The following is a 24554-nucleotide window of genomic DNA, read 5'->3' on the forward strand; positions in this document are numbered from 1 at the left end:
TGACACAGACATGTCACCTTAATGTTTGTGAAGCCCAGTGACTTATTGTTAAGTGCTTGGAGATCTTCAGATGAAAGGGACCCAAGGGCAGGCACAAGACACCCTATTCAGTCATAAAAGCAAAATACTACCAAAAAACATGGGAAAGGCAGAGGCTCCATAACTTAGTGCAGCAGGGAATTAAAGCAGGTACCAGGAAGAGCAAATCAATCCTTAGACTGTAATTCCTTAATACAAGGACAGGGAGAGAGATGGTTTCAAAAGCCTCAGACGATCTGGAAGGTCCCAGGGAAGGAGGGGTGGGGCATGATGCCCCAGTGTTTAACGGTGACTTGGGGTATGGGAAGAGTACGAATCTTTCACACACACACACACACACACACACACACACCGATAAAAACAAGAGCAACAACATGTATTGTTATCCTGATTAGCTTAAGCCAGTTAAAAGGCTTGGGCAAACCAGCCCCTGTAAGTGGCTTGTTGGTGAGCCGTGACCGGCCCTGAACTATGCCAGGCTCCGCTTTCAGCTTCGTTCTTACTTCACCTCCCCCTACACACACACTTCAGACAATGGATCCTCTTCCTCGACCTAGAGACCACACTACGGCAGCCCAGTCCAGGTCCCTGGCACTGAAACTCTCAAGTTGGAAAAAAAAATAGCCAGCAGTGCATAACACACAGTTTTTCCACGGGCTGTCCCTGAGGTTGACGCAAAGAAGAAACTGCTAGCGCAGCCATCAGTTCCCCGTCCCCTCAATGGTAGCGGCAAAGTTCTACCATCTTACAGATGGAGTTCCACCATCTTACAGCTTTGCTACTTGAGACTGCTGCCTTAACCGTTCTGAGCTTTAGTTTCTTCACCCGTAAAATGCGTATTACCAATCTCACACGTTGTTGCGAAAAGTAAACGGGAGCGTGAAGCCGAACACGCTCCGCCCCCTCTGCAAAGCGCTACACGCACAGGAGGCGTTAGAGCCGTAACTCCTCCCCACCCCCCAACCACGCACGTTACAAACCAGCAGTCACCACTAATACAGCCGGCCCTCTCCTAAGGAATCATGGGCCGTGAAGTCCTTTGGTGGACACACCCTCGTTTACCATCACGGAAGTGAGAACTACGCCTCCCAGGATGCCGTGGTGAGGCCGCCTCCACGGCCGCCCTCTGCTCCGCCCTCCTTGCGCACAGCCTCCTGGGTTGCGTAGTCCCAGATCCGAGCAGGCTCGCCGGCAAAAGCACACAGAGGAACCACAAACCCCAGAAGCCCTCGCGCCCACTCTTCTCCCTCCCCACCCCGAGTCGGAGTGCTGTTTTTGTTGTTGGTGAAAGGTGAGGGAACAGCTGATCCGTCTGAGGGGTAAGAAACTTGGCCTAATTTGGGGGTGATCGTATGGGGGGTCACCCCGCTTTCCAGTCTGTGAAAGGATAATCTAAGGGAGCTGTAGAAGGGGGATGGAGGAGCGTTTGGGTTTTAACACTTTCCGTACTGGAGAAGCCACCACTACTGTTTTGGGGAGTTCTTGGTCTCAGGGGGGCCCTGATCAGGGGGTTGCCCCCTCGCTGTTCTCACGTACCTCTCAGTCCTTCTCTGTAAAGCTTGATACGCTCAGGGGAGTTGGGGGGAGGTGAAATCTTTGTTCATTTTCTCCCAGGCACGGGTTGGCCACCACAAACCTTCCCTTTCCCCTTACCTCCCGTACCCCATCCGAAGGCCTTTACTACGCTGAATCCCTGGAGAAAAAACATTCCAAGCTGTAGAATGTCAAGGAACTTTAGAGTCCTACAGAGTGGGGGGATGGGACCCCTTTCCTCTGAACACCTGAATCTCACCACACACATACACTTTAGGTGCCCAGAGCTTTCTTTCAGGCCTGGGGAATGTTTCCAGCTGTTATGGATTTTATTTGTGGGGCATATTTGAGGTTCCCCCGGCTTAGATCTTTGGGGACAATTCATTCCTTTAGAAAGCCGGAAGAATCGTATTTGGAGAAAACATGCACTAGTTTTAACTAGGGATTTTTCAGAGAAATGAAAAGCCAAAGAAATCTCTTGTCCTCAAGTCAGTCTCTATTTTGGAGGGAGATGTTGCTCCTTTTTGCAGAGCTTGCCCACCTTTCCTTCTGTACTGAGTTTCTGTCTTCTTTTAAAGTTCCTGCCCACCTGACTTCAGCGTGGTGTGGGTTTGTGATGTTTGGGGGCATGCACATGACTAGTGGCCATGGCTGATTGGACACTGTCAGGTGCTGCTGACACAGGGTGAAGGTTAGGGGGCTGGAGAGGAGAGATGAGAGGGCCATCTCACAACTCTGGGCTGAGGAGTTCTCTTGATTGTTATTGTTATCTTTCCTCACCCACCCCCAGATTTTCCAATTAACTCTCCCCACCCAGTTTGGGACACCTCTCCCTCTCAATCCCATCCTATAGCATGCCTCCCACTACCAATCCAAGCAGATGGAAGAATTCAGGCACTTGGAATTGAGGCCAAGAGAAGGAGAGAGAAAATGGGGAGGGAAATACTAGGGCTGGGTTAACATACAGTCAAACCAGTAGGTTTCTAGTCTTGCTCCAGGCAAGACCTGAAGAGAAGAATGTTAGGTTTTTTTTGAACTCTCTTCTCCTTCTCTCAACACTATATATACATTTTTCCCTTCTCAGAGCCTCTTACTTCCCACCTTCCAGTCTGTCCCCTGGCCAGGGGCAGGGCTTTCCTGGCTCCAGGCCCCCACATTCCATCGCTCCACAGCACCACGTTCCTGCGGAGTGTTGCACTCCACCCTTGAAGCAGCCGCCTCCAGAATTCTTGACTTCCTGGAGTAATGAAGTTGAGGGACAGAACCTGTCTTTCTTTATATCCTCCCTTTCCCTTTGTGTCTTGGATAAGAACAGAAGCCTTTTTTTATTCATGGGGATAGACAGCTCAGAAAGAGGGAGAGGACAGATTGCTCAGGGGCCTGAAGATTGGGCTCTTGTCCCCCCAGCCATATTCCTGCTCTGAAGACTCAATCATTGCTTTCAGAGGTTGTTGCTGTTTTCAGGTGTCATAAGTCATTCCTGGGTACAGCTGGAGTGGGCGAGGAGATCTGCTCAGAATGAAGGGGCCCCACACCTCAGTTGGATTTTGAATTCAAGAGCCAAAAGATGTGGGGGATGGGACAGGGAGACGGAGGCTATTAAGAAGGACATTAAGAGGTGGAAAAGGAGGGACTGAGCGGGGCAGAGCCTGAGACACTGAGACTTGGTCAGTGGGGCTATGAAAAGGGAGCAGAAATTAGAGAGATCTTAACTCTAGGAAGAGTCTGTGACTCAGAGAGGGTGCAGTGAGACAGGGTGGGAACTGACTCAGAAGACCAGACCTCTGTCCTGGAGACTAAGGATGATCCCTCTAAAGATTCCTGTAACCCTCAGGGGCTGGAAAGCAGATATGCCTTCATCTCCAGGTGTAGTGGCAGGGCTGTGGGTGGGTGAGGATGGAGTTAGGGAAGAAAGAGATGGAGTGGAGAGACTTTAGGATATTAACCCTTTGTTTCATAGGAGGGCAGATATCTCAAGGGCAGGATGGAAGAATCGTCACTAAGCCGGGCACCGTCCCGGGGTGGAGTCAACTTTCTGAATGTAGCCCGGACCTACATCCCCAACACCAAGGTGGAATGTCACTACACCCTTCCCCCAGGCACCATGCCCAGTGCCAGCGACTGGATTGGCATCTTCAAGGTATCCCTGGAACCCCCATTGGCTCAGGTTCATGGGCCATGGGTTGGTCAGAATAAGGGGAATGACTAGGTTCTTGGATTCTCAACCTCATGTTGATAGAGAAGTAGGGAGAAAGATGTCACAGATGACAGAGGCCATCTTCTCCTCGTCTTAGCCTTGCTCTCTCCTGACACATTAGTGTTCCTCCGCTTTCTCTGTCTCTCATCATCCTTGCCACCATAACACCATCCTATCCTGCCATTAACTCCCTCAGCCCTTTCTGCCATCTACAGCTGGTAGTTCCACTGCCATACCGCTCTCCCACTTTGGGCTCTCACAGGTGGAGGCTGCCTGTGTTCGGGATTACCACACATTTGTGTGGTCTTCTGTGCCTGAAAGTGCAGCTGATGGTTCCCCCGTCCATGCCAGTGTCCAGTTCCAAGGTACAAGGGAAGATGGAAAACCAAAGGGAGGAGCCAGGGGGATGGAGATGAGGAAGAAGATAGTGGGCTCAGAAGCGTAAAAGTTAGGCATAGAGGACAAAGAAAAATAAGTGCAAATAAATAAAATAAGAAATACATTCAACAGGGCTCAGCAGACATAGAATCATGGGATTATCACAGAATCAGGGATTTAGAGATGGAAAGAACTGTAGAGGGCAGCTAATCCCACCTACCAAAGGAAGGAGGGGCTTGCGGGTAGGGAAGAGGGAAAGGTGGCGTCATATATTGAGAAGAAAGTGGTCGTTAGATTCTGAAAGACCTGGGTTCAGATCTCAGCTGTAATACTTACAAGCTGTTTGACCTTGTGCAAATTACTTAACTTCTCTGTGTCTGTTATCTTAACTGTAAAAGGGGATGCCTGGCTTACAGGGACAATATGATGATTAAAATGATACAGGTAAAGCTGTTAGAACAGTGGCTGGTGCGTGGTGGGCGCTCAGTAAATGGTAGCTAGCATTATTATTATTATTATTATTATTATAGAGGAAGGTAGGTTTGAGAAGGAGAAGTAGGGGAGGACTAGGCAGAAAGGAGGGAGAAGAGTATTCCAGGAAACAGAAATAGCCTGTGGGAGGTGGAGAGGAGAGAAAATAGTATATGGAACAAGGAGCAAGGGGCTGGAGTCAGGACAATGGATACTAAGACATGCCAAGGGGAAGGGGGACCTGCTGAGCACTTGAGGGCCTGGGATCATATTGGGGTCCTGGGTCTGTTCTTCCCACAGCCAGCTACCTGCCCAAACCAGGGGCGCAGCTCTACCAGTTCCGATACGTGAACCGCCAGGGCCGGGTCTGTGGGCAGAGCCCTCCTTTCCAGTTCCGAGAGCCAAGGCCCATGGATGAACTGGTGACCCTGGAGGAGACTGACGGTGGCTCTGACATCCTGCTGGTGGTTCCCAAGGCAACTGTGCTGCAGGTGAGAACAGAGCAAGAGAGCTGCTCCCGGGCAATGGAGTGGGAGGACAGCACTGCAGCTTCCCACTTCACCCTCCTCTCGGCTGTAGCCTCAGCTGAAAACCTCTCTGGGAGTTACACAAACTCTTGTCTTTGAGAAGTCTCAATCTAGTGCAGATAGGAAAGCAAGCCACCCACGGGCCAACGTCACTCAAGATTTCATAAGAACTTTTGGAGCCATCCTTCTCCAAGCACTGCATCCTGTCCTAGGCCCTAGAGGAAGATGCAAAGTGTGGAGGGAGGCCGCTCCAGGGAAGGAACATTCAGAGGAAGGGGAGGTGAGACCCACTTCAGGAGAAGTGAAGAGTGAGCAGATAGATAGGGCCCCAGATCTGCACCGTCCAAAACCAGAGGTGCTGCTCACGTGTGGCTCTTGAGTGCTTGAAATGGGACTGGTCCAAATTGAGCTGTACCATGTGAGTAAAACCCACAGCAGATTTTGAAGACTTAGTATTAAAAAAACAAAAGTAAAAATCTCAACAATTTTTATATGGATTATGTGTTGAAATGATAATATTTTAGATAGACTGGGTTAGATAAAATATCATTAAAATTAATTTTACCTCTTTCTTATTACTTTTTTTTAATTGTCTACTAGAAGGTTTAAAATTATATATGTGACTTGTGTTATTTTTCTATTAGACCAAATAGAGAAGAATTAGGGAGTGCAGGCAGATGTTAACCAGGAAGACTTCCTGAAGGAAGGTGAGGGCCAAGGCCAGGTAGGGAGAAAGTACATTCCCCAGACAAGAGGGCAGGCCTGAGGAAGGCTCAGAAGGTGAGAATGAGTGCCTTGTCTATGATTTAGACAAACTCCTGCCCTCTAGAACCCTCTAAACACATGGACTCAATATAAGAATGGGAAGAAGATATTTATATCTTACATGAGTCAGAGATGTGTGAGCTCCCACTCCATGTTCTGTTTTTACATTCATTATTTTCCTTTAAACCTTACAACAACCAAAGCTAAGGGATCACTGTACAGATGAGGACACAGTGACTCAGAGAAGTTAAGTAACTTGTTCAAAGTCACATAGCTAGTAAAAATTGTACTGGAAATTTAAACCCACATCTGTCTGACTCCAGTACGGATAGGGTAAAGTTAGGGGAGCTGTGCCTTTTGTCTGTGTGGATTGAGAAAGACTTCTGCCAGACAAGGGGTTCCTACGGTTGCTGAGCAAAGGGGGAGTCAGGCCTTGGGTGGGGAGAGGTAAGAGAGGGGTGGGCGGTTATGAGTGCCAGAAGCTGGTGGGTCTGATGGGTGGTGGGCAGAATTCGGTAGCACGCCAAGCTTCCCCTTACTCACCTCTTCATAGCCTGTACTGATGTAACTTCCCAACCCCAAAATGCGTCTGCACAGTGATGGGGACCAGACCTTAGGATGGGCGCTTCACAAGCACACCCCTTTTCTCATCCTGCCCCCTGTAGAACCAGCTGGATGAGAGCCAGCAGGAGAGGAACGACCTGATGCAGCTGAAGCTGCAGCTGGAGGGGCAGGTGACAGAGCTGAGGAGCCGAGTACAGGAGCTCGAGACAGCTCTGGCAACCGCCAGGCAGGGGCACGCGGAGTTGACGGAGCAGTACAAGGTGGGAGTTGGGCCTGGTGGGGGACAGAGCCTGGCTGCTGATCCAGGGTCCAAAATCTGAACCCAGTGAAGAGGGTAAAGGGGAGACGTTAGTGGGCTTTTAAGATGGTTCTGGCATCAAAGAAGTAGGTTTAAGGGGTAACAGGTGGGGTTAAGGTGGATATGACAGGAGACATGTCCCAGATTTGTAATGAGACTCAGTTCTTTGAACACAGGAATGCTGAGGTAGGGTGGAAGTGGCTGTATTCACCGCTAAGGCGATGTTCCCTTCCCCTTTCTTTTGCAAGGAAGGTGAGGGGGTATAGGGTGTGAGAAGTAGGAACAGTCAAACTCTGGTATGTTCCTCCTAAGCCTTTGTTCCACTCTTTGAGAGATGAGTGTCAACTTCTCTCTTCTTCTGGGGAAACTTAATTCCAGGGGCTTTCCCGGTCCCATGGGGAGCTCACGGAAGAGAGGGACATCCTGAGCCGGCAACAGGGAGACCATGTGGCTCGCATCCTGGAGCTGGAAGATGACATCCAGACCATCAGTGAGAAAGTGCTGACAAAGGAGGTGGAGCTGGACAGGTGAGGGGACCTCGTCTACCCCCATGACTTCCCTTCATTTCCTGTGACCCTCAAACTCCAGCCTCCTGCTTCCAGCAGGCAGACCTGCTCTCTGTCTTACATAGTTCCTCTTTCTTTTCTCAACCTCATTCAGGGTATTCCAATTACTAGGGATATCTTTTTCTGCCTAGCTCTTTTCCATCTTTCCTAGTCTATCCTGTATTCCTCACCTTCGGATATAATCATAGTTACCGTTTATTGGGCAGCGAAGGCTAAGGAGGAGCTAGGAGGGGAGGGTTTGGAAGAACAGAATGGATGGAACAGTCAATGCAAGATAAGAGAGGAGGATTTTAGGGCCGGCCCCGTGGCGTAGTGGTTAAGTGCACGCGCTCCGCTGCTGGCGGCCTGGGTTCGGATCCCGGGCGCGCACCGACACACCGCTTCTCCGGCCATGCTGAGGCTGCGTCCCACATACAGCAACTAGAAGGATGTGCAACTATGACATACAACTATCTACTGGGGCTTTGGGGAAAAAAAAAAGGAAGAGGATTGGCAATAGATGTTAGCTCAGAGCCAGTCTCCCTCAGCAAAAAGAGGAGGATTAGCACGAATGTTAGCTCAAGGCTGATCTTCCTCACAAAAAAATAAAAGAGAGAGAGAGGAGGATTTTAGATTTTACCACAGCAAAGAATAAGATTACACTCTGTTCTCACTGTTAGGAAATGTTGGAACTGGTGATCCAGGAATGCTATGGACTCTCTCCCTGATAAGAGGTAGAAGTCGTAGAATCTTAGCATTGGGAAGAATGTAAGGTATTTAAGAGGGTATGCGAGAGATCACTACCTCGGGGGCAGCCTCCTTAGTATCAGACTGCTGTGCTTTGTGTATCTCTTGTCTTGAGCCAAACTCTACCCTCCTGTACGTTCACTCACCCGTCCTGGTTTAGACCTCTGGAGCCACACAGAATAAATTTCTTTCTTCTACCAGACAACTAGTATTTCTACCAAATAGCACCTCCCATGCCTGTCCTTCAGATTTTCACCAGGACAAACACTCGACTTCTTCCTTTCATCAAATGACATAATTTTCTTTCATTCAGTACTGATAGGTTTGATATTTTTTTTAACTGTTTAAAGGAAGGAGTCATTCTATCCAAGGCCCAGAGTAAAAAGTGAGTTGATCCCCAAGGCTTCTTCAGCGCAGGATATGTTAGTCTTGCCCTAGGGAGATACTAAATGCCTAGGTTCTAAGTCACAGAATAGAAAAGCAAGATCAGACTGAGCATCTGGAAAAGATTAGAGACTGTCTAGACCAGGGGTCAGCAAACTATGGCCCGCATGCCAAATCCAGCCTGTTTTTGTACAGCCCACAAGGTAAGAATGTTTTTGACAATTTTTAATGGTTGAAAAACAAAACAAGAACAATATTTTGTGACATGAAAATTATATGAAATTCAAATTTCAGTGTTCATAAATAAAGTTTTATTGGAACAGCCATGCTCATTCATTTACATGTTGTCTGTGGCTGCTTCCACACTACAATGGCAGAGTTGAATAGTTGCCACAGAGGCCGCATGTCCTGCAAAGCCTAAAATGTTTACTATCAGGCCCTTTATAGGAAAAGTCTGCCAACTTCTGATCTAGATCAGAAGTTTATAATCCATAACTGTCCCCTGTCTAGCAAAGACTGGGTTCTGGTCTCTTTTTTTTTTTTGAGGAAGATCAGCCCTGAGCTAACATCTGCCCAATCCTCCTCTTTTTGCTGAGGAAGACTGGCCCTGGGCTAACATCTGTGCCCATCTTCCTCCACTTTGTATGGGATGCCGCCACAGCATGACTTGACAAGTGGCGCTTCGGTGCACACCCGGGATCCAAACTCCAGGCTGCCACAGTGGAGCACGCGCACTTAACCACTACGCCACCAGGCCAGCCCCTGGGTTCTGGTCTCTTGATTGAGTGAAACAACCAGGGAGCCATCAGCAGAACATTCCTTAAAGTAAAACGTAAAGATAAAAGAAAAACTGTTTATTTCTAGACTGTGCTCTAGAACCAGGAATCTTGGGCGCTTGGGGCTTAGAATGGGATCATTTTGGTTTGAAGACTTGAGCACCCCAGAGAGAAGTGGAGGTCTAGGCCCTGAGGAGCACCAGAGGAAGAGCTCAAGACAGGAGTCTGAGTCCTCCCTTCTCTGGTGACCGGTGGATTCTCTGACATTCCATCCCCCACTCACAGGGTTAGAGACACAGTGAAGGCTCTGACTCGGGAACAGGAGAAGCTCCTCGGGAAACTGAAGGAGATGCAAGCAGACAAGGAGCAAAGTGAGGTAAGCGCTCAGCGTTGGTTCGCTTTCTCCATTGTCCACTCCGTGTTGATTGAGTCCCTTCTGAGGGGTGGGCACCAATGGGGATAAAATGTAAAGAAGCCACGGCGTGCACTCTCCTAGGGAGCATCAGTTGTCTACCCAAATCAGGATTACTCAAAGTGCAATCTAATCAGTGTCCCCAGAGAAGTATAATCAAGTGTTACGATGCCCCACAGAGGTGGATGAGAGCGCATCTTGTAGGGGCTTTAGAAAGGGCCTTTAAAAAGGGGGCATAAACTAGCCTTGTATTTTCAAACTTTTTTAGCAGCAGAACCCCTTCCTCCCCACCCCACAATGAAGTTTTACATCTTATGTGGAACCTCATTGAATAAATAAAAGCAATATTTTATTACTATAAATTTATGTTTATAAATTCAAATGTATAACATTTCCTATTAAGGTAATGAAAGCAACTAGGTCATTTTGATGGATACCAAACTTCAGAATTAGAGGTGATGGGTGACCATTCTGTCAGCCTCAGCAGCCAGTGTGTTTCTGTGTTTTGTTTGGGTTGTACAGTATTGAGAACACCTTGAGTCTCACACACAAGTAGGTGCAAATAACATTTTTTAAACTGTCCACTTTGCGATCTCAGTTTGCTCTTCGCTTCAATAGAAAATGCCATAGAAACTTTATTCTGAGGTTTCCACAAAAATCAATTAACTTGGAAGCACATGTCAGTGGACTGGTGATCTCCACTGTGTTAACCTGTGAATTTGTACATTGTTTTTTTAACATAATTTTTAATAATTTAGACAAAATTCAAGTCGAATATCTGCAGAACCTCTAAATTGCTTGGTCAGAATCTTAGGCTTCTGTGGAAGGTTGTTTGAAAACCATTTGCTCAGCAGTGAAGAATAGCTAGAATTTGAGTAGACAGAGATGAAGAGAGGCCATTCTAGAACCCGAGAAAGATGTGAGCAAAGGCTGAGTCCAGAACACTCAGGGCAGTTGAATGTGTGGGTGAAGCGTGTGACGTGAGACATAGGTCAGATTGTAGAGAATCTTGAGTGTAGTCTTTATTCTGTCAGCAGTGAGGGGCATTGAGGATTTCCAAGTGAGAGACAAGTCCTTGAAGAACTGTCCTTACAGTAGATTGATCTGATTGCCTTGTGGAAAATGAACTAGTTATGAGGTTATTCAGTAGTCCAAGCGAGAAATGACCAGAGCCTGAGTGAATGTGGCTGTGGCGATCACAGAAGAGAAGAAATGGCTGTGAACGAGATGGAGGATAGAGGAGCAATAGGGAGAGAACAGAGCCAAGCGTGGCACCAAGGCATCCAGCCCGAGTGACTTGGGAAGAGGTTAGTACCATGGGCAGAAATAAGAGTGGGAAGGCCTGGGGTAGAGAAGGAGGTAGAATATGCTGAGTTTGAGGGGCCTGTAGGACATGCAGACTGAGTTTTGATTTAAAAGGAAGAGTGGGAAAGCAGAAATGGGACCTGGGATACCTAGATTCACATAAGACCCCAGGTTGTAACGCTGGATACCTCATCTCAGGAGCTGGAGACTGGATGTTCAGGATTGAGTCACTTTGAGCTGAGAACCCAAGAAAGGCTGGCAAGAGCTGAATGCTTGAGTTTGTGTTAAATCTGAGCAGTGGAACCTTGACCTCATTCATCACAGTGGTTCACCTCCCTGGCCATCGCAAATACGTGTACCCCTTTCCCTACCTACCCTCCATCTCCATCAGGCTGAGCTCCAAATGGCACAACAGGAAAACCGTCGCTTGAATTTGGAACTGCAGGAGGCCAAGAGCCGGCAGGAGGAGCAGAGTGCTCAGGTCCAGCGACTGAAGGACAAGGTGGCCCAGATGAAGGACACCCTAGGCCAGGCCCAGCAGCGGGTGGTGAGTGAAGGCCCCTAGGCAACAGGAAGCAGAGAAGGTTCCACAGGCTAGTTATAGAAAAGTCTGGAGAAAAGACATGGCTAAAGACTAAACAACCAATCCTGAGTCCTGATGTGGTGCGTGGGAAGAGGGAGCCTAGTTACCTTCCTGGTTCACTAGTGATTCATTGGGAGCCCTGATCTCCATCTCCTCCTTTCTCCTGAGGCTGAGCTGGAGCCCCTGAAGGAGCAGCTTCGAGCGGCCCAGGAGCTTGCAGCCTCTAGCCAGCAGAAAGCCGCCCTTCTTGGGGAGGAGTTGGCCAGCGCAGCGGGAACCAGGGACCGCACCATGGCCGAGCTGCACCGCAGCCGCCTGGAAGTGGCTGGAGTCAACGGCAGGCTGGCTGAGCTCAGTCTGCACTTGAAGGAGGAAAAAAGCCAGTGGAGCAAGGAGCGGGCGGGGCTGCTGCAGAGTGTGGAGGTAGAAGGATGGGGGGACCTGGCAGGCTCATGGCCACTACCCCCACCTCTGTGTGGTCAGATCCCCTGGGAGGAGAGAAAAGGGGGTGGAACCTTAGAGGACTTAAGGGTGGGGAGGGGCCATGTGGGAGGTATACTTCACTGTCCAGGAGTGACCCGTCCCTAAGCGGGGCATCCCAATCCTGATCTCCGTGGCACTTTCCTTGGTTTACCATCTTGATTCAGAAGCATTTACCGTCCTAGGCACCAGGCCCTGCTGTAATGCCTGTTCCTGATCAGCAAGGTGCCTTGCTGTCTGGTGCCTTCTTTCATTCAGGGGGTATAGGGAATAAGGAAGGCAAGAAGGGGAAATTGCTTCCCACATATTCAGTTAAATAAAGGAAGGGACACTGTGAGGGATGGGGCTGTTGCCAGTGGCGTCCCTTTTCCTTCGCCCTTACCCTCCCGTTTTCCTTTTCGGCCGTCTCCCAGGCAGAGAAGGACAAGATCCTGAAGCTGAGTGCAGAGATACTTCGACTGGAAAAGGCAGTGCAGGAGGAGAGGACCCAGAATCAAGTGTTCAAGACTGAACTGGCCCGGGAAAAGGATTCTAGCCTGGTGAGATGCCCAGCCACCCATAAGTCCTGGTCCTGTGGCTCCTGAGGCATCAGTGCCCCTTCCCTCTGTCGTGAGTGTGGGCTCAGAAGTGCTAGGTGCTCACACATATGTTGGGCGGTATCTCACTTGCACATCTCACAGCCCTCATTGGTTTGAAACATGCAACGTCCCTTTCTGCTCTCACGGCGCACATTCTGGGCCTAATGAGAATGACTTAGGAGAATTACAGAGTGCCCCCGCTATGACCCAGGCCTCTGCACCCAGCCCAGAAGCAGTCATCCAGGTCCATGCTCGAGAGGCAGAGACTAGGACTCAGGCAACTGAGTCTCCTGTGGCCAAGACAAGGGGCTCACGGGAGAAGAGTGTTGGGGCTTCCTCTGTGTGTGTCCAGGCAAGAGAGGAGCGAAGGCACGGAGAGATGTGGTTCTAGATTGTTGGGTCCAGGTCCCTGAGCCTGGGTTCTGAGAAGTACATTCTAGGCTCCAGATTCCGTCTGAGCCTTTTCCCTCAGGTGCAGTTGTCAGAGAGTAAGCGGGAGCTGACAGAGCTGCGGTCAGCCCTGCGCGTGCTCCAGAAGGAAAAGGAGCAGTTGCAGGAGGAGAAACAGGTGAGAATCCCTAACTCAGGCTTTCCGGATGCCAGAGTTGAGGACTTGAGGGCTAGGAACTTTGTATCTTCTTGTCATCTCTTGGCTTAGAAATAGGTATCTCTGAGAGGGCACAGAGGCTAAAAATGGGACCCTGGCTCCTTTTTTTTTTTTTTTTTTTTGTGAGGAGATTAGCCCTGAGCTAACATCTGCCAATCCTCCTCTTTTTGCTGAGGAAGACTGGCCCTGGGCTAACATCTATGCCCATCTTCCTCCACTTTATATGGGACGCCGCCACAGCATGGCCTGACAAGCGGTGCGTCAGTGCGTGCCTGGGATCCGAACCGGCGAACCCCGGGCCACCACAGCAGAGCATGTGCACTTAACCATTTGCGCCACCAGGCGGACCCCTGGATCCTCTTATTAGCTGACTTGGCAGGACAGGGGAGGATGGCTGGGGGAAGGGACAGATGGAAGGGGTGAAGGAGGGCTCCAGGGGGCAGGCAGTGGGGAGCTACCTTAGGCTGCTCCACCCTTTGGTGAAGGCATCTAATCCTGAGGAGCTCAGAGTTCATCTTCGATGCAAGGGAAGGCTCTGCAGGACAGCAGGGCTGGTGTCCTCCCAGCCCCTTGCACCTCTTTCCTCCCCAACTCCAGGAATTGCTGGAGTACATGAGAAAGCTGGAGGCCCGCCTGGAGAAGGTGGCAGATGAGAAGTGGAATGAGGACGCTGCCACAGAGGACGAGGAGGCCGCTGCAGGGCTGAGTCTGTACACCCCAATCTTGTGACACCTCCTCCCTGCTCCCCCTCCCCCTACTGGGAAAGCTCTACATGACCCCTCTGGGAGCTGCCTCTGCTTTCTCTGTTTTTGCCTTTTTCCTTCCCAGACCCTGGCCTGTCTAGTTTAACTGTATCCCTCATGCAGAGGAGCCAGAGCTGATCCAACCCTCTAACAACACATCCTTCTTTCTTCTCTGCCCACTCCCTGTCCTATAGGCTGCCCGGCGCCTCTGACAGACTCAGAGGATGAATCCCCAGAAGACATGAGGCTCCCACCCTATGGCCTGTGTGAGCGTGGAGACACGGGCTCCTCTCCTGCTGGGCCACGAGAGGCTTCTCCCCTAGTTGTCATCAGCCAGCCGGCTCCCATTGCTCCCCACCTCTCAGGGCCAGCTGAGGACAGTAGCTCTGACTCGGTGAGCAGGGAAGGGAGACGGAGCAGGGCCAAGGAGGAGGGGGTAGGGCCTAACCCAGGTGGCCCAGCCTCCAGAGCAGGAAGTCTTAGCCATACAGGGCTCTCTTTCTTTCTTAGGGGACAGAAGGCAGGCCCAGCCTCTCTTCAAGGCCACCCAGTGGACACCACCCCAAAACCCAGTCCGACTCAATAACCTCACTGCTGCCAGCCCCTCCTCCCCACACTCATTCTTGCCTTACCCACTGGCCCTTATCAGAACACCTCTCCTGCCCACTCTTACTGCAGCCTTCTGCTCCCTGTCCCACCCTAGACTGCTCTTTGCTTGCCTGTCCCAGGGTGCTCCCCCGTCGTGGGATGCTCCCCTAAAATCCAACCCTATCTCTTTGATGCCCAGGAGGCTGAAGACGAGAAGTCAGTCCTGATGGCAGCTGTGCAGAGTGGGGGTGAGGAGGCCAACTTGCTGCTTCCTGAACTGGGCAGTGCCTTCTACGACATGGCCAGGTGAGTGCAAAAGGGAAGACAAGAGGGAAGTGGGAGAATGCCAGTGGAAAGGGCATCCAGATGAATAGTCCCCATGCCCTTACCCCAACCACTCTCTTCTTGGCCCCAGCCAAGAAAAGGAGACACAGATGTGGTTGACACAGAAAATTACCCACCACTCCAAAGCCTGGGTGCCTCCAAGTAATCCCTCCCCTCCATCTTACCAATGCACATGTGTACTCAGAGGCCTTGTCTGTAACTGGGTTCTGTGTTGTTCTAGCACCATCTTCCGTGGAGCCCAAATTGCCCTGCTTCCCCTCTCTCCTGCCCCTACCCCTTCCCCAACCACCAGGTAGGTACCTAGGCTCCATCGGGGGAAGAAGGGAGGTGACCAAGGCCCCCAGGGACAGGAACAGAGAGACCACAGGGATTCAGCATCCATCTGGCCACCTCTTCTCTGCCTTCCCTGGGGGACCCTCTGGGCAGTGAGGCTTGCAGGGCTGGGGGATTCAGGTATCAGATTGGTCCCCTCTGCTTCCCTTTTCTTCCGCAGGTCATGAGGGGAAGGCAGGGGGAAGAGAGATTTTATCATGTAACCCCCAGCTTTGCCTGGATGTGAGATGGGCTCAGGGCAGGGAGGGGGTGATGCTGTCATTCTTCTCTGCTGGACCAGGAAGATGAAGGACGATGTCAGACTCATTTTCAGCCTCATTAGGCAGCAGACGGAGATGGAGGGAGGAGAGCGGGAGGGTGGGGGATGGGCTCTGCACTACAGCGACCGGCAGGGACTAAAGGAGAGGGCACAGGGAGCCAGAAAACTAAGGCTTCCAGCATTATGAGGAGAAAGCTGCTGTAGGGGAGGCTAGGAGAGAGAACTACCGGGATGCTGCATTAGCAACACCGTAACCTGGGAGCCCAGGTGTATGGGTCTCTCTCCCTGAGGTCCGCGAGTCAAGAAGGCAGCAGAGCACACTGACCCTCTCCTTTCCCCTCTGTGTCTCTTTAGTGGCTTTGCAGTGGGTCCCTTGTCAGAGGCCAGCACTGGGGGCCCTGCCACCCCCTCGTGGAAGGAGTGCCCCATCTGTAAGGAGCGCTTCCCAGCTGAGAGTGATAAGGATGCCCTGGAGGACCACATGGATGGACACTTCTTCTTCAGCACCCAGGACCCTTTCACCTTTGAGTGATCTCACCCTCCCTAGTACATGCACAAATATACACTTACACACACACACACACACACATTCATGCACATACACTTATGTCCAAAACACTGGGCTCCATGATATTCTGTTCCCTAAGAACCGCTCCTGTGTGCGGTTCTCATCCCAAGCTCTCCAACTTCATCCTCTCCTACCTGGCTCTTTTGTACAGGCAAGGGTCCTTCTTGGAAGCAGTGGCTGAATTTACCCCCTGAAAGCGGTTTGGGAGGAACCAGGATGGAGGAGACCTTCCCCAGGAGGAAGAGAATCACCCCCTCCTAGCCCTGGTTGCTCTGTCACTCACACCAGCCACCACACCACACACACACTCATACACATACTCACACGCACACACTCTGATGCCCCAAAGCTAGTCCCTGGGGCACCCCGCCCCTTTTATCTGAAGTCTGTGTTTGTTTACCTGAGTTTTCTCGGGCCTCCATTGAGGCAGCAGCATGGACATCACGACCTCTTCAGGTCTCTTTCGGTTCTGAGCTGCATTGGTTCCTCTTTCTCTCCCCCACCATGGCCTTCCGTGCCCCTCCCCAGGCCCTTCCGTACCATTAGATATTAAGTTTGGAGGTTTCTTTTGTACTTTTGAGCTTTTCTGTACTCTATCTCCTGCCCTCCCTGCCACCACCCCCCATTGTCCTCACATGGAAAGAAATAATGCATTTGTGCCTTCTGTGAGGGATGGGGGGGACCAAATGGTCCCAGGTGTCCCATTTTGCAGCCCTTCCTCCCTCTCCAGGTTCCCCCACAGCAATAAGAGCTCCCCTCAATGTACCTCCCTCCTACCTGTAGTTTGGACAAATATATTTATATGGTATGTATAACTATTCTAATAAAAAGTGTTCTTACCATGAGGTGTGACTAGAGCAAAGGAGATCGGGACAGCTGGCTCTTAGACCTTAGTGGAGGGGGTTGGGGAGAGGGGGCTTCTCCCTGCCTCCTGGGGGAGGATGACAGGCGGTGTTTTCCGTTGTGCCTCCTGGTGTGCTGGCCACCCGTGGGAAGAGGAGGAGGGAGGAACCTTTGTCTCAGGTTGTGGGTCTGGCTTGGGGAATACTCTAGTCGGGGAGGGAGGAAACTGATGGATCTGTGCCAGCTCTGTTCAGGGTTTAGTCCTGGGGTGGGACGGGGTAGGACCCAGGATTCTGGGCCAAGGTGCATGTCTTGGAAGTGGAGGGAAGGTTTCCACTGCTCAGACCTTCACCCTCCTTAGCAGCCATCACTGTACCTGAGCCAGGCATTACTCCTGTCAAGAGTGCACACCTTTGAATATCCACTTTGTAAAAAACGCCATCAACCCCATACCTCCAAAGACTATTTGATATTCCTCCCATCCTTGCCTCCCTATGTCCCTCTGTTGCCATTTTCAGACACTCATGTGCACATTCTGACTCCACAGTCACAAAAACACATTCATCCACTTTAACCAGCTTCACAGGCTAGGCAGACACACACACAGCATTGTAAAACCTTTATTAAGGACCTGCGTGCTCACCAAGGCTCTCAGCAGTGCCCGGCACAGTCCGTGCCTGCAGCCTCCTTGCTCTTCATCCCATAGCTCCCCTGTCACCCACCCTCCATTCCCTTCAGGGCTCTTGGGTGGGTGGGCCCCCCCACACCATTCTCTCTCTCCATCCACCTGAAACCCTCCCATCCACCCCCTTCCAGTCCCACCTGGATGACATCCTGCATCCTTCCTTCTTTCCACACGTCGCTGTCTCCTAGCAACCCCATCTCGTTCCCTGAATCCCTTCCAAGGAAATTAGAGATAATGGATCTCTCCTCTCTCCATCTCAACTCCTCTTTATTGATCCTCCTTTAATGAAAGTTAATTATAACAATGATTTAATTAATAGAATCCCTCTCTTCCTTTATTGCTTCCCGTATTAAGACTATTAATAAATACGAGCTGGGCTGACAGAGGCATCCATCACCCGCCTGGGATTCCCCCCATCCCTCCTTTCCCCTCCCCTCTGCCCCCTCCCTCCCTTGGCCTATAAACTTGCCGGGGTAGTGGGGGTTAATCAGAGAGGAATTATGAGCCAACATCCCCAGCAGGAGGTGCATTTAATGAAATCACTTGTGATTTATGTCTGGGGGAGGTTGGAGAGGGAAGAATCTGGAACCCAGACATCCTGGCTTCCAGAAGGGAGGCCTCCTAATGCAAAAGAGGAGGAAGGGAGACAGAAACAGGGACCCAGGGCCCCTGCTCCCACCCCACAGGCCCTGCCAAGCCACACACCCCCCACAAGAGCCACATGGGTAGCTGCACAAGGCCGTTGACACAGAGGCTGCCAGACTAGAAGCGTTCATGAGGGTTGCAGCACAGGTCTTGTTCTTTTCCACCTCCAAGCCTTCACATGGGCCATTCTCTCCTCCTTCCTTTCTCCCCAGCCCCGTTCTGCTTCACCTCCCAAACCTGCTCCACACTCCCCTCCTCCGTGAAGCCCCTCAGTCCCTCCTTAGACTCCTCCACGTGGATATTTGGAGTCACCAGCTGCTCCTTTCCCTGCCCTTTGTATGTCTCCGGTGTGCAATCTGCACCTTCAGACCGGGAGTTCCCCAGAAGGTTGGAGCCATTTCTCTTCTTCATGATTTGCCTACCCCAGGACCCAGTGCACAGCCCCTGACACGGAGCTCAGGGAAGGGCAACTGACTGCATGGGCAGGGAGAGTAGACAGCTGGGTTCCAATTCAAGTTCTTTCTCCTCCTCGCGGTGTGGTATTTGACATCTCAGCCTTTCTACTGTCTCCCTTCTGTAATGGATCATCTCTTTCACTCTGCTTCCCAGCATCCATGCAGAAACTGACGGACCTGAATGAACGTGAGACCCTAGCGTGAAAGGAAAAGTCAGACCAAGACGCAGCAGATAGGAACTTGGGTGTTAGTATGTGGGGGAGATGAATGAATCCAAACATCACTCCCCGCTACAGAGCCTCAGTGGCTGCCTGGTACCTGTGGGAGCATGAAGTGCAGATGGTTTAGTGGCCCAGTCAGGGGCTTCCCCTTCTGTCCCGACCTTCCATTTCCCTCCCCTAAGGAACCCTGGACTCCAGCTCTACAGAACCCTCCACAGAAATAGGCACTACTTTTGCACGTCTCTGAGCACATGCCTTCCCCTCAGCTCAAAGGACATCTCCTCCATGAGGCATTCCTTGACTTCCTTCAGTTATCCTCTGAGATGCCACACATAGCACGTTGTAAAAACACACTGCGCCATGTTTACAAGTTTTTCCTTCTCGACTATAAGCCAGCTTGAGGGTAGCTTCTGCTTTTGTATGTCTCACGTTCCTAAAGTTCAGTACAGAGGACCAGTCCTCCAAAAATAATTTTTAAAATTATTTTAATAAAATATTTCATGCATACAAAAGAAGGTATATGTCCACGTTTGAAGGATAAAGAATAATAAAGTGAATGTAATTGGACTTACTAACCAGCTTTAAAAAACATTACCGGGGCCAGCCTGGTGGTGCAGTGGTTAAGTTCGCACGCTCTGCTTCGGCAGCCCGGGGTTCACAGGTTCAGATCCCAGGCGTGGACCTACGCACTGCTTATCAAGTCATACTGTGGCAGACGTCCCACATATAAAGTAGAGGAAGATGGGCACAGATGTTGGCCCAGGGCCAATCTTCCTCAGCAAAAAGAGGAGGATTGGCAATAGACATTAGCTCAGGGCTAATCTTCCTTACAAAAAAAAAAAAAAATCACCAATACCATTGAAGTGCCCTGTGTGGCCTGAGAGAAATGTGATGTCAGTTGGTACAGAGACGTTTCATGCGTTAATTCAAAGAACTTTATGGAGCTCTCTGAATGGGTCAGGTGCTGGGGATAGAGATGGAAGAGTCAGAAACCCTGCCCTCAAAGAGCTCACAGTCAACGTAAATCAGCAAACACAGGAAAGCAAGGTAAGCGCTACTTTAGAGGTACACACAGTGTGCTCTGGGACCACGGAGAAGGATATTTAACCAAGACTGGGAGAGACAAAGCTTCCCACAGGTGACAATGTGAGCCTGAGTCTTAAAGAATGAGTAGATGTGAGCCAAGTGTGCGCAGGCAGAAGGAACAAAATGTGCAAAGACATAACTGACTTGTAAGTCTAAACACTGAGGTAGGACTGTTGTGTGAGGACCGTACAGTGTGTGAAGTGAGGCTGGAGAGATGGACTAACAGAGTTTACTTATACATTCACTCAACAAATATCCATTGAGTGCCCACTATCTGCTAGGGGCTGTTCTAGGCACTGGGAAACAGCATGAACAAAACAGATGGGAATGCCTACACTCATGGAGCTTACTCTCTACTGCCAGATCATGCAAGTCCAGAGAAACCAATTAAGAACCCATTGTAATAACCCAGGCAAAAACGGTGAGCACTGAACTTAAGCAGTGTCAAGAGGAAAAGAGGCACAGTTCTTTAGAATGCAGAATTCATGGGACTTGGTGACAGATATGGGAAGTGAACAGAAGGAGTCAAGTTGATCCCAGGTTTCTGGTTTCAGTGACCAGATAACCAGTGATGCCATTCACCAAATAAATAATACAAGTGGAGAAATACACTGAGGGAAAAGACAATTGGTGCAATTTTGTCTTGTTGACTTCCCAGTGTCTTTGGGATCTTCCGAAGGAGAGAGAGGGGCCAGCCGGGTGGCGCAAGCGGTTAAGTGCGTGCGCTCCGCTGTGGTGGCCCGGGGTTCGCCAGTTCCGATCCCAGGCGTGCACCGTCGCACTGCTTGGCAAGCCATGCTGTGGCGGCGTCCCATATAAAGTGGAGTAACATGGGAATGGATGTTAGCCCAGGGCCAGTCTTCCTCAGCAAAAAAAAAAAAAAAAAAAGGATTGGCAGATGTTAGCACAGGGCTGATCTCCTCACAAAAAAAAAAAAAAAAAAAAAAAAAAAAGGAGAGAGAGATCCAATAGGCAGTTGGATAGATATTTAGTCCAGAGCTCAAGAGAGTCTGGAAATGGAGACAGAGACTTAAGATCCTTGAAAGTAAAAGCGATGAGAGTGAAGAACAATTACGCGGGTCTCCCTGCAGCTAGAGTGAGAGGGTAAGAGGGCCAAGGACAGCACCCAGGAGACCATCAACAAGGAAGGGAAGTCAAGGAAGGGAAGTATGGAGAACTCGGAGTCACGGAGAAGACTGAGAAGGATCAGTGAGAGAAGTAGGAAGCAGCTCAGGAGAGACGAGTCAAGAAGAGAGGCCAGCAGCGGCAGGTGCAGCAGAGAGGCAGGGAAATGACTCCTGGAGACCGCTGGATGAGCAGGCAGGAGGTCACTGGCGGCTCTGCAAGAGGAGCTTAAGCAGAGTGTTGCAGGTGGAAGTTATCGTGCAGCTGGACTTCACATAGCCTGTAATAGATACGCAATTCTTCCAACCCATGGGAATTGGGAGTATGTCTCCAGACTCACATAAAAACAAGAACTCCCAAGTCAAGGTGTAAGAAAAATCAAGGGCAGGACCCAAGATATCCGGGTCCAACATCAAAGATCCTGCTGCCTCTGCCTAGCCAGTTGTGAGCACACTCTAACCCTACGCTGTCCACTGTATTAGCCACCAGCCACACGTTACTATTGAACACTTGAAATGTTGCTAGTACAAATTGAGGTGTTGTAAGTGCAAATTGCATAACAGATTTCAAAGACTTAGTACCAAAAAAAAAGAATTTAATTTTATATTGATCACATGTTGAAATGGTAATATTTTGGTTATATCGAGTTAAATAAAATATATTATTAAAGTTAGTTTCACTTGGTTCTTTTTACTTTTTTATTTTTATTTTTTTTTTTTTTTAAGATTTTATTTATTTATTTTTCCCCCAAAGCCCCAGTACATAGTTGTCTGTCATAGCTGCACATCCTTCTAGTTGCTGTATGTGGGATGCGGCCTCAGCATGGCTGGAGGAGTGGTGCCTCGGTGCGCACCCGGGATCTGAACCCGGGCCGCCGGCAGCGGAGCGCACGCACTTAACCGCTAAGCCACGGGGCCGGCCCCTACTTTTTTAAATGTGGCCACTAGAGGGGCTGGTCCCGTGGCCTAGTGGGTAAGTTTGGCGTGCTCTGCTCTGGTGGCCTGGGTTTGGTTCCCAGGCTCAGACCTACACCACTTGTCAGTGGCCATGCTGTCGTGGCAGCTCACATACAAAATAGAGGAAGATTAGCACAGGTGATAGCTCAGGGCAAATCTTCCTCAGCAAAAAAAAAAAGGTGGCCACTAGAAAATTTTAAATTATATATGTGACCCCTATTAAATTTCTACTGCACAGCACTAGCCTAAGCCCTGTCGCTTAATAGGACCCCCACAGCCTGGACATCCCTAGACTCCCCTGACTCCCAACATCCCTCTTAGCAGGAAGAGAAATGCCTGGAATTCCCAAGACGGCATTCTAAACGCACCCCTATGCCCCATGCTCCCAATGCCGTAACCTATGGCAGGAGATTCCAGTACTCCATACCCCATCTCCAGGTCCCCCTGTCCTGGTCCCTCACATTTTCTTCTTTCCCCAGGTCTGTTGATAATCAGGTGAGAGCAGAAATGTTCTGTTCTAACTCTCACAAAAATGGATTTTGCCTGGCTTAGAGTCCAGAATCCCTCTCCCAACCCTAAATTTAGAAGCCGTGGCTTCTCCCTGTTTCCCCTATTTCTCAACTCCTTCTTTGCCTTTCTGAAACTGTGGCAATCTCCCAAATTGGTAGAAACATGGTGTTGTGGCAATTATAAAGGCTTTCGAGATCTCTAGACCTCATTTGTCATACTTCCTAACCAGGTGACCTCAAGCAAAACACTTCGTCTCTCTGAGCCCCCATCTGCAAAATGTGGATAACTCCTACCTGGACAAGTTATTGTGATGATTATATGAGATCAGATGTGTAAAATGTCTTGTACAGAGCCTGGCACACAGTAGGTACTGTGTGATTCAGGGTTTCCCACTTTGCGTCTTACCCCTGCATATTTGGAGAAATAAGGAAACAAACAAAGCAAACTCAGGCTCGTACATATGGACTGATAGAACCTCAAAACCAAAAGGATGCTTAGAGATACATTTCCAGCTTCTCATTCAGTGCATAAATTCCCTGGACTACATCCTTCATTGGTAGTCATCCAACCTCTGCTTAAACATCTCCAGGGGCCATTCATTGGTTCACTCAATAAACAAGAACAAGGCTCTCTGGGAGCCACAAAGGAAGGCAGACACAGATCATGCTGTTAAGGAGCTTATATATTAGCAAAAAGGATGTAAAGAGAAACAACTATAATACAAGGTAAAGGCGGTATGTGCCAATTGACGTGCCAAGACAGAGAGCAAACAACCTTACAAATTAACCCATGTTCAACGAAGGGTAGCTCTAACATTAAAATCCCTCCGAAATCTCAGACCTCTGTTTTCCCATTCATTTCACGGAAAATAGAACAAGATCCTTCCATTCTAGGTCATGGGTGGTTGGTAAGGAGGACATTTCTTTCTTTTTTTTTTTTTTTTTTGTGAGGAAGATCAGCCCTGTGTTAACATCTGCCAATCCTCCTCTTTTTTTCCCTTTGTCTTTTTTCTTTTTTCTTTTTTTTTGCTGAGGAAGACTGGCCCTGGGCTAATATCCGTGCCCATCTTCCTCCACTTTATATGGGACGCCGCCACAGCATGGCTTGCCAAGCGATGCGTCGGTGCACGCCCGGGATCGGAACCGGCGAACCCCGGGCAGCTGCAGCGCAGCACGCGCACTTAACCACTTGCGCCACCGGGCCGGCTCCCAGGACATTTCTGTAATAACCTTAAAATTCCAGAAGAGTGTGGGCAAGGCTAGAATGGATGAAGGTAGCACAGGTGTGGGAAGAACTGGATTAGCTGTAAGATCCTCCAGCCTCTTCCGTATCAGAATTTCTGGGAGTCCCTAAATGTCCACCCCACTCTCCACGTACTACCAGCAATTCCTGCCTCCCTGGAAAGCCCTGCACATCCCTACTCTTGGGACTTACCCAAATGTTTTCTTGTCTGTGCTTTTCTCTCCCTTTTCTCCCCATTCCTATCATATTTTCTTCATCTTTTATCAGCATCTCTGTTATTTTTTTTTTGTCCATCTCTCCTTCAGTCTGTCCCTCTCATCATTTAGATTTTTGTCATCTGTTATTCTTGAGGTCTTTCTGCCTCTATCTCTCTCTCCCTCTCTTTTACTGTTTTTCATCATTCTCGATTTCTTGGTCGGTTTCCATTTTTCTGTCTCTGGCCTTGCTTTCTCCCCAGCTGCCGCAAAGCCATAAACCCAGCCGGCCCTGCAGCAGGCAGCCGCCAATCACTGGGCTCCAGGAGCTGGGAGGAGGGGGCTGCAGAGAGATGGGGGCATGGAAAAGCTGGGGCGCTGTTGCTACAGCAGGGGAGGGGAGAGGCAGAAAAGAGCAGGGAGAGGCCACTCCCAGAAAGCAGCCACAGCTTTCCTTCAGGGTACAGACACCTGGCTCCTCTTTCTGTTGTGAGTCAGGGTATCTGGGTCCCTCCCCTGAACTCCCCGAAGCGTGATTTCTCGTCCAAAACCACTGGCCACAGATCA

At 50.0% G+C, this 24554-nt stretch overlaps 1 protein-coding gene across 3 annotated transcripts; it reads left to right on the forward strand.

Moving 5' to 3' along the window:
* The first annotated feature begins 1291 nt into the window (after positions 1-1291).
* CALCOCO1 (calcium binding and coiled-coil domain 1) lies at positions 1292-16870 on the forward strand. 3 transcript variants are annotated; one of them, XM_004429129.3, is made up of 15 exons: positions 1292-1358; positions 3533-3712; positions 4032-4134; positions 4919-5109; positions 6576-6734; positions 7151-7299; positions 9510-9600; positions 11333-11488; positions 11693-11947; positions 12418-12543; positions 13055-13150; positions 13787-13895; positions 14127-14326; positions 14720-14826; positions 15812-16870. In XM_004429129.3, the coding sequence occupies exons 2-15, from the start codon at positions 3557-3559 to the stop codon at positions 15987-15989; spliced, it is 2076 nt and encodes a 691-aa protein (XP_004429186.1). In that variant the 5' UTR covers positions 1292-1358; positions 3533-3556; the 3' UTR covers positions 15990-16870. The 3 variants fall into 3 exon arrangements, with proteins under 3 accessions (XP_004429186.1, XP_087298420.1, XP_087298419.1); XM_087442294.1 differs by lacking the exon at positions 11693-11947; XM_087442293.1 differs by lacking the exons at positions 14720-14826; positions 15812-16870 and adding an exon at positions 14443-14713.
* Positions 16871-24554: the final 7684 nt, after the last annotated feature.

Source organism: Ceratotherium simum, chromosome 17 (genome assembly GCF_057802395.1).
Source record: "Ceratotherium simum simum isolate JZ-2026a chromosome 17, ASM5780239v1, whole genome shotgun sequence".
Lineage (NCBI taxonomy): Eukaryota > Metazoa > Chordata > Mammalia > Perissodactyla > Rhinocerotidae > Ceratotherium > Ceratotherium simum.

Coding starts and splice junctions, on each gene's coding strand:
- CALCOCO1 (XM_004429129.3), top strand. CDS start 3,557: ATGGAAGAATCGTCACTAAGCCGGGCACCGTCCCGGGGTGGAGTCAAC. Junction 6,735..7,150: donor AGTTGACGGAGCAGTACAAG/GTGGGAGTTGGG, acceptor ACTTAATTCCAG/GGGCTTTCCCGGTCCCATGG. Junction 13,151..13,786: donor AGTTGCAGGAGGAGAAACAG/GTGAGAATCCCT, acceptor CCCCAACTCCAG/GAATTGCTGGAGTACATGAG.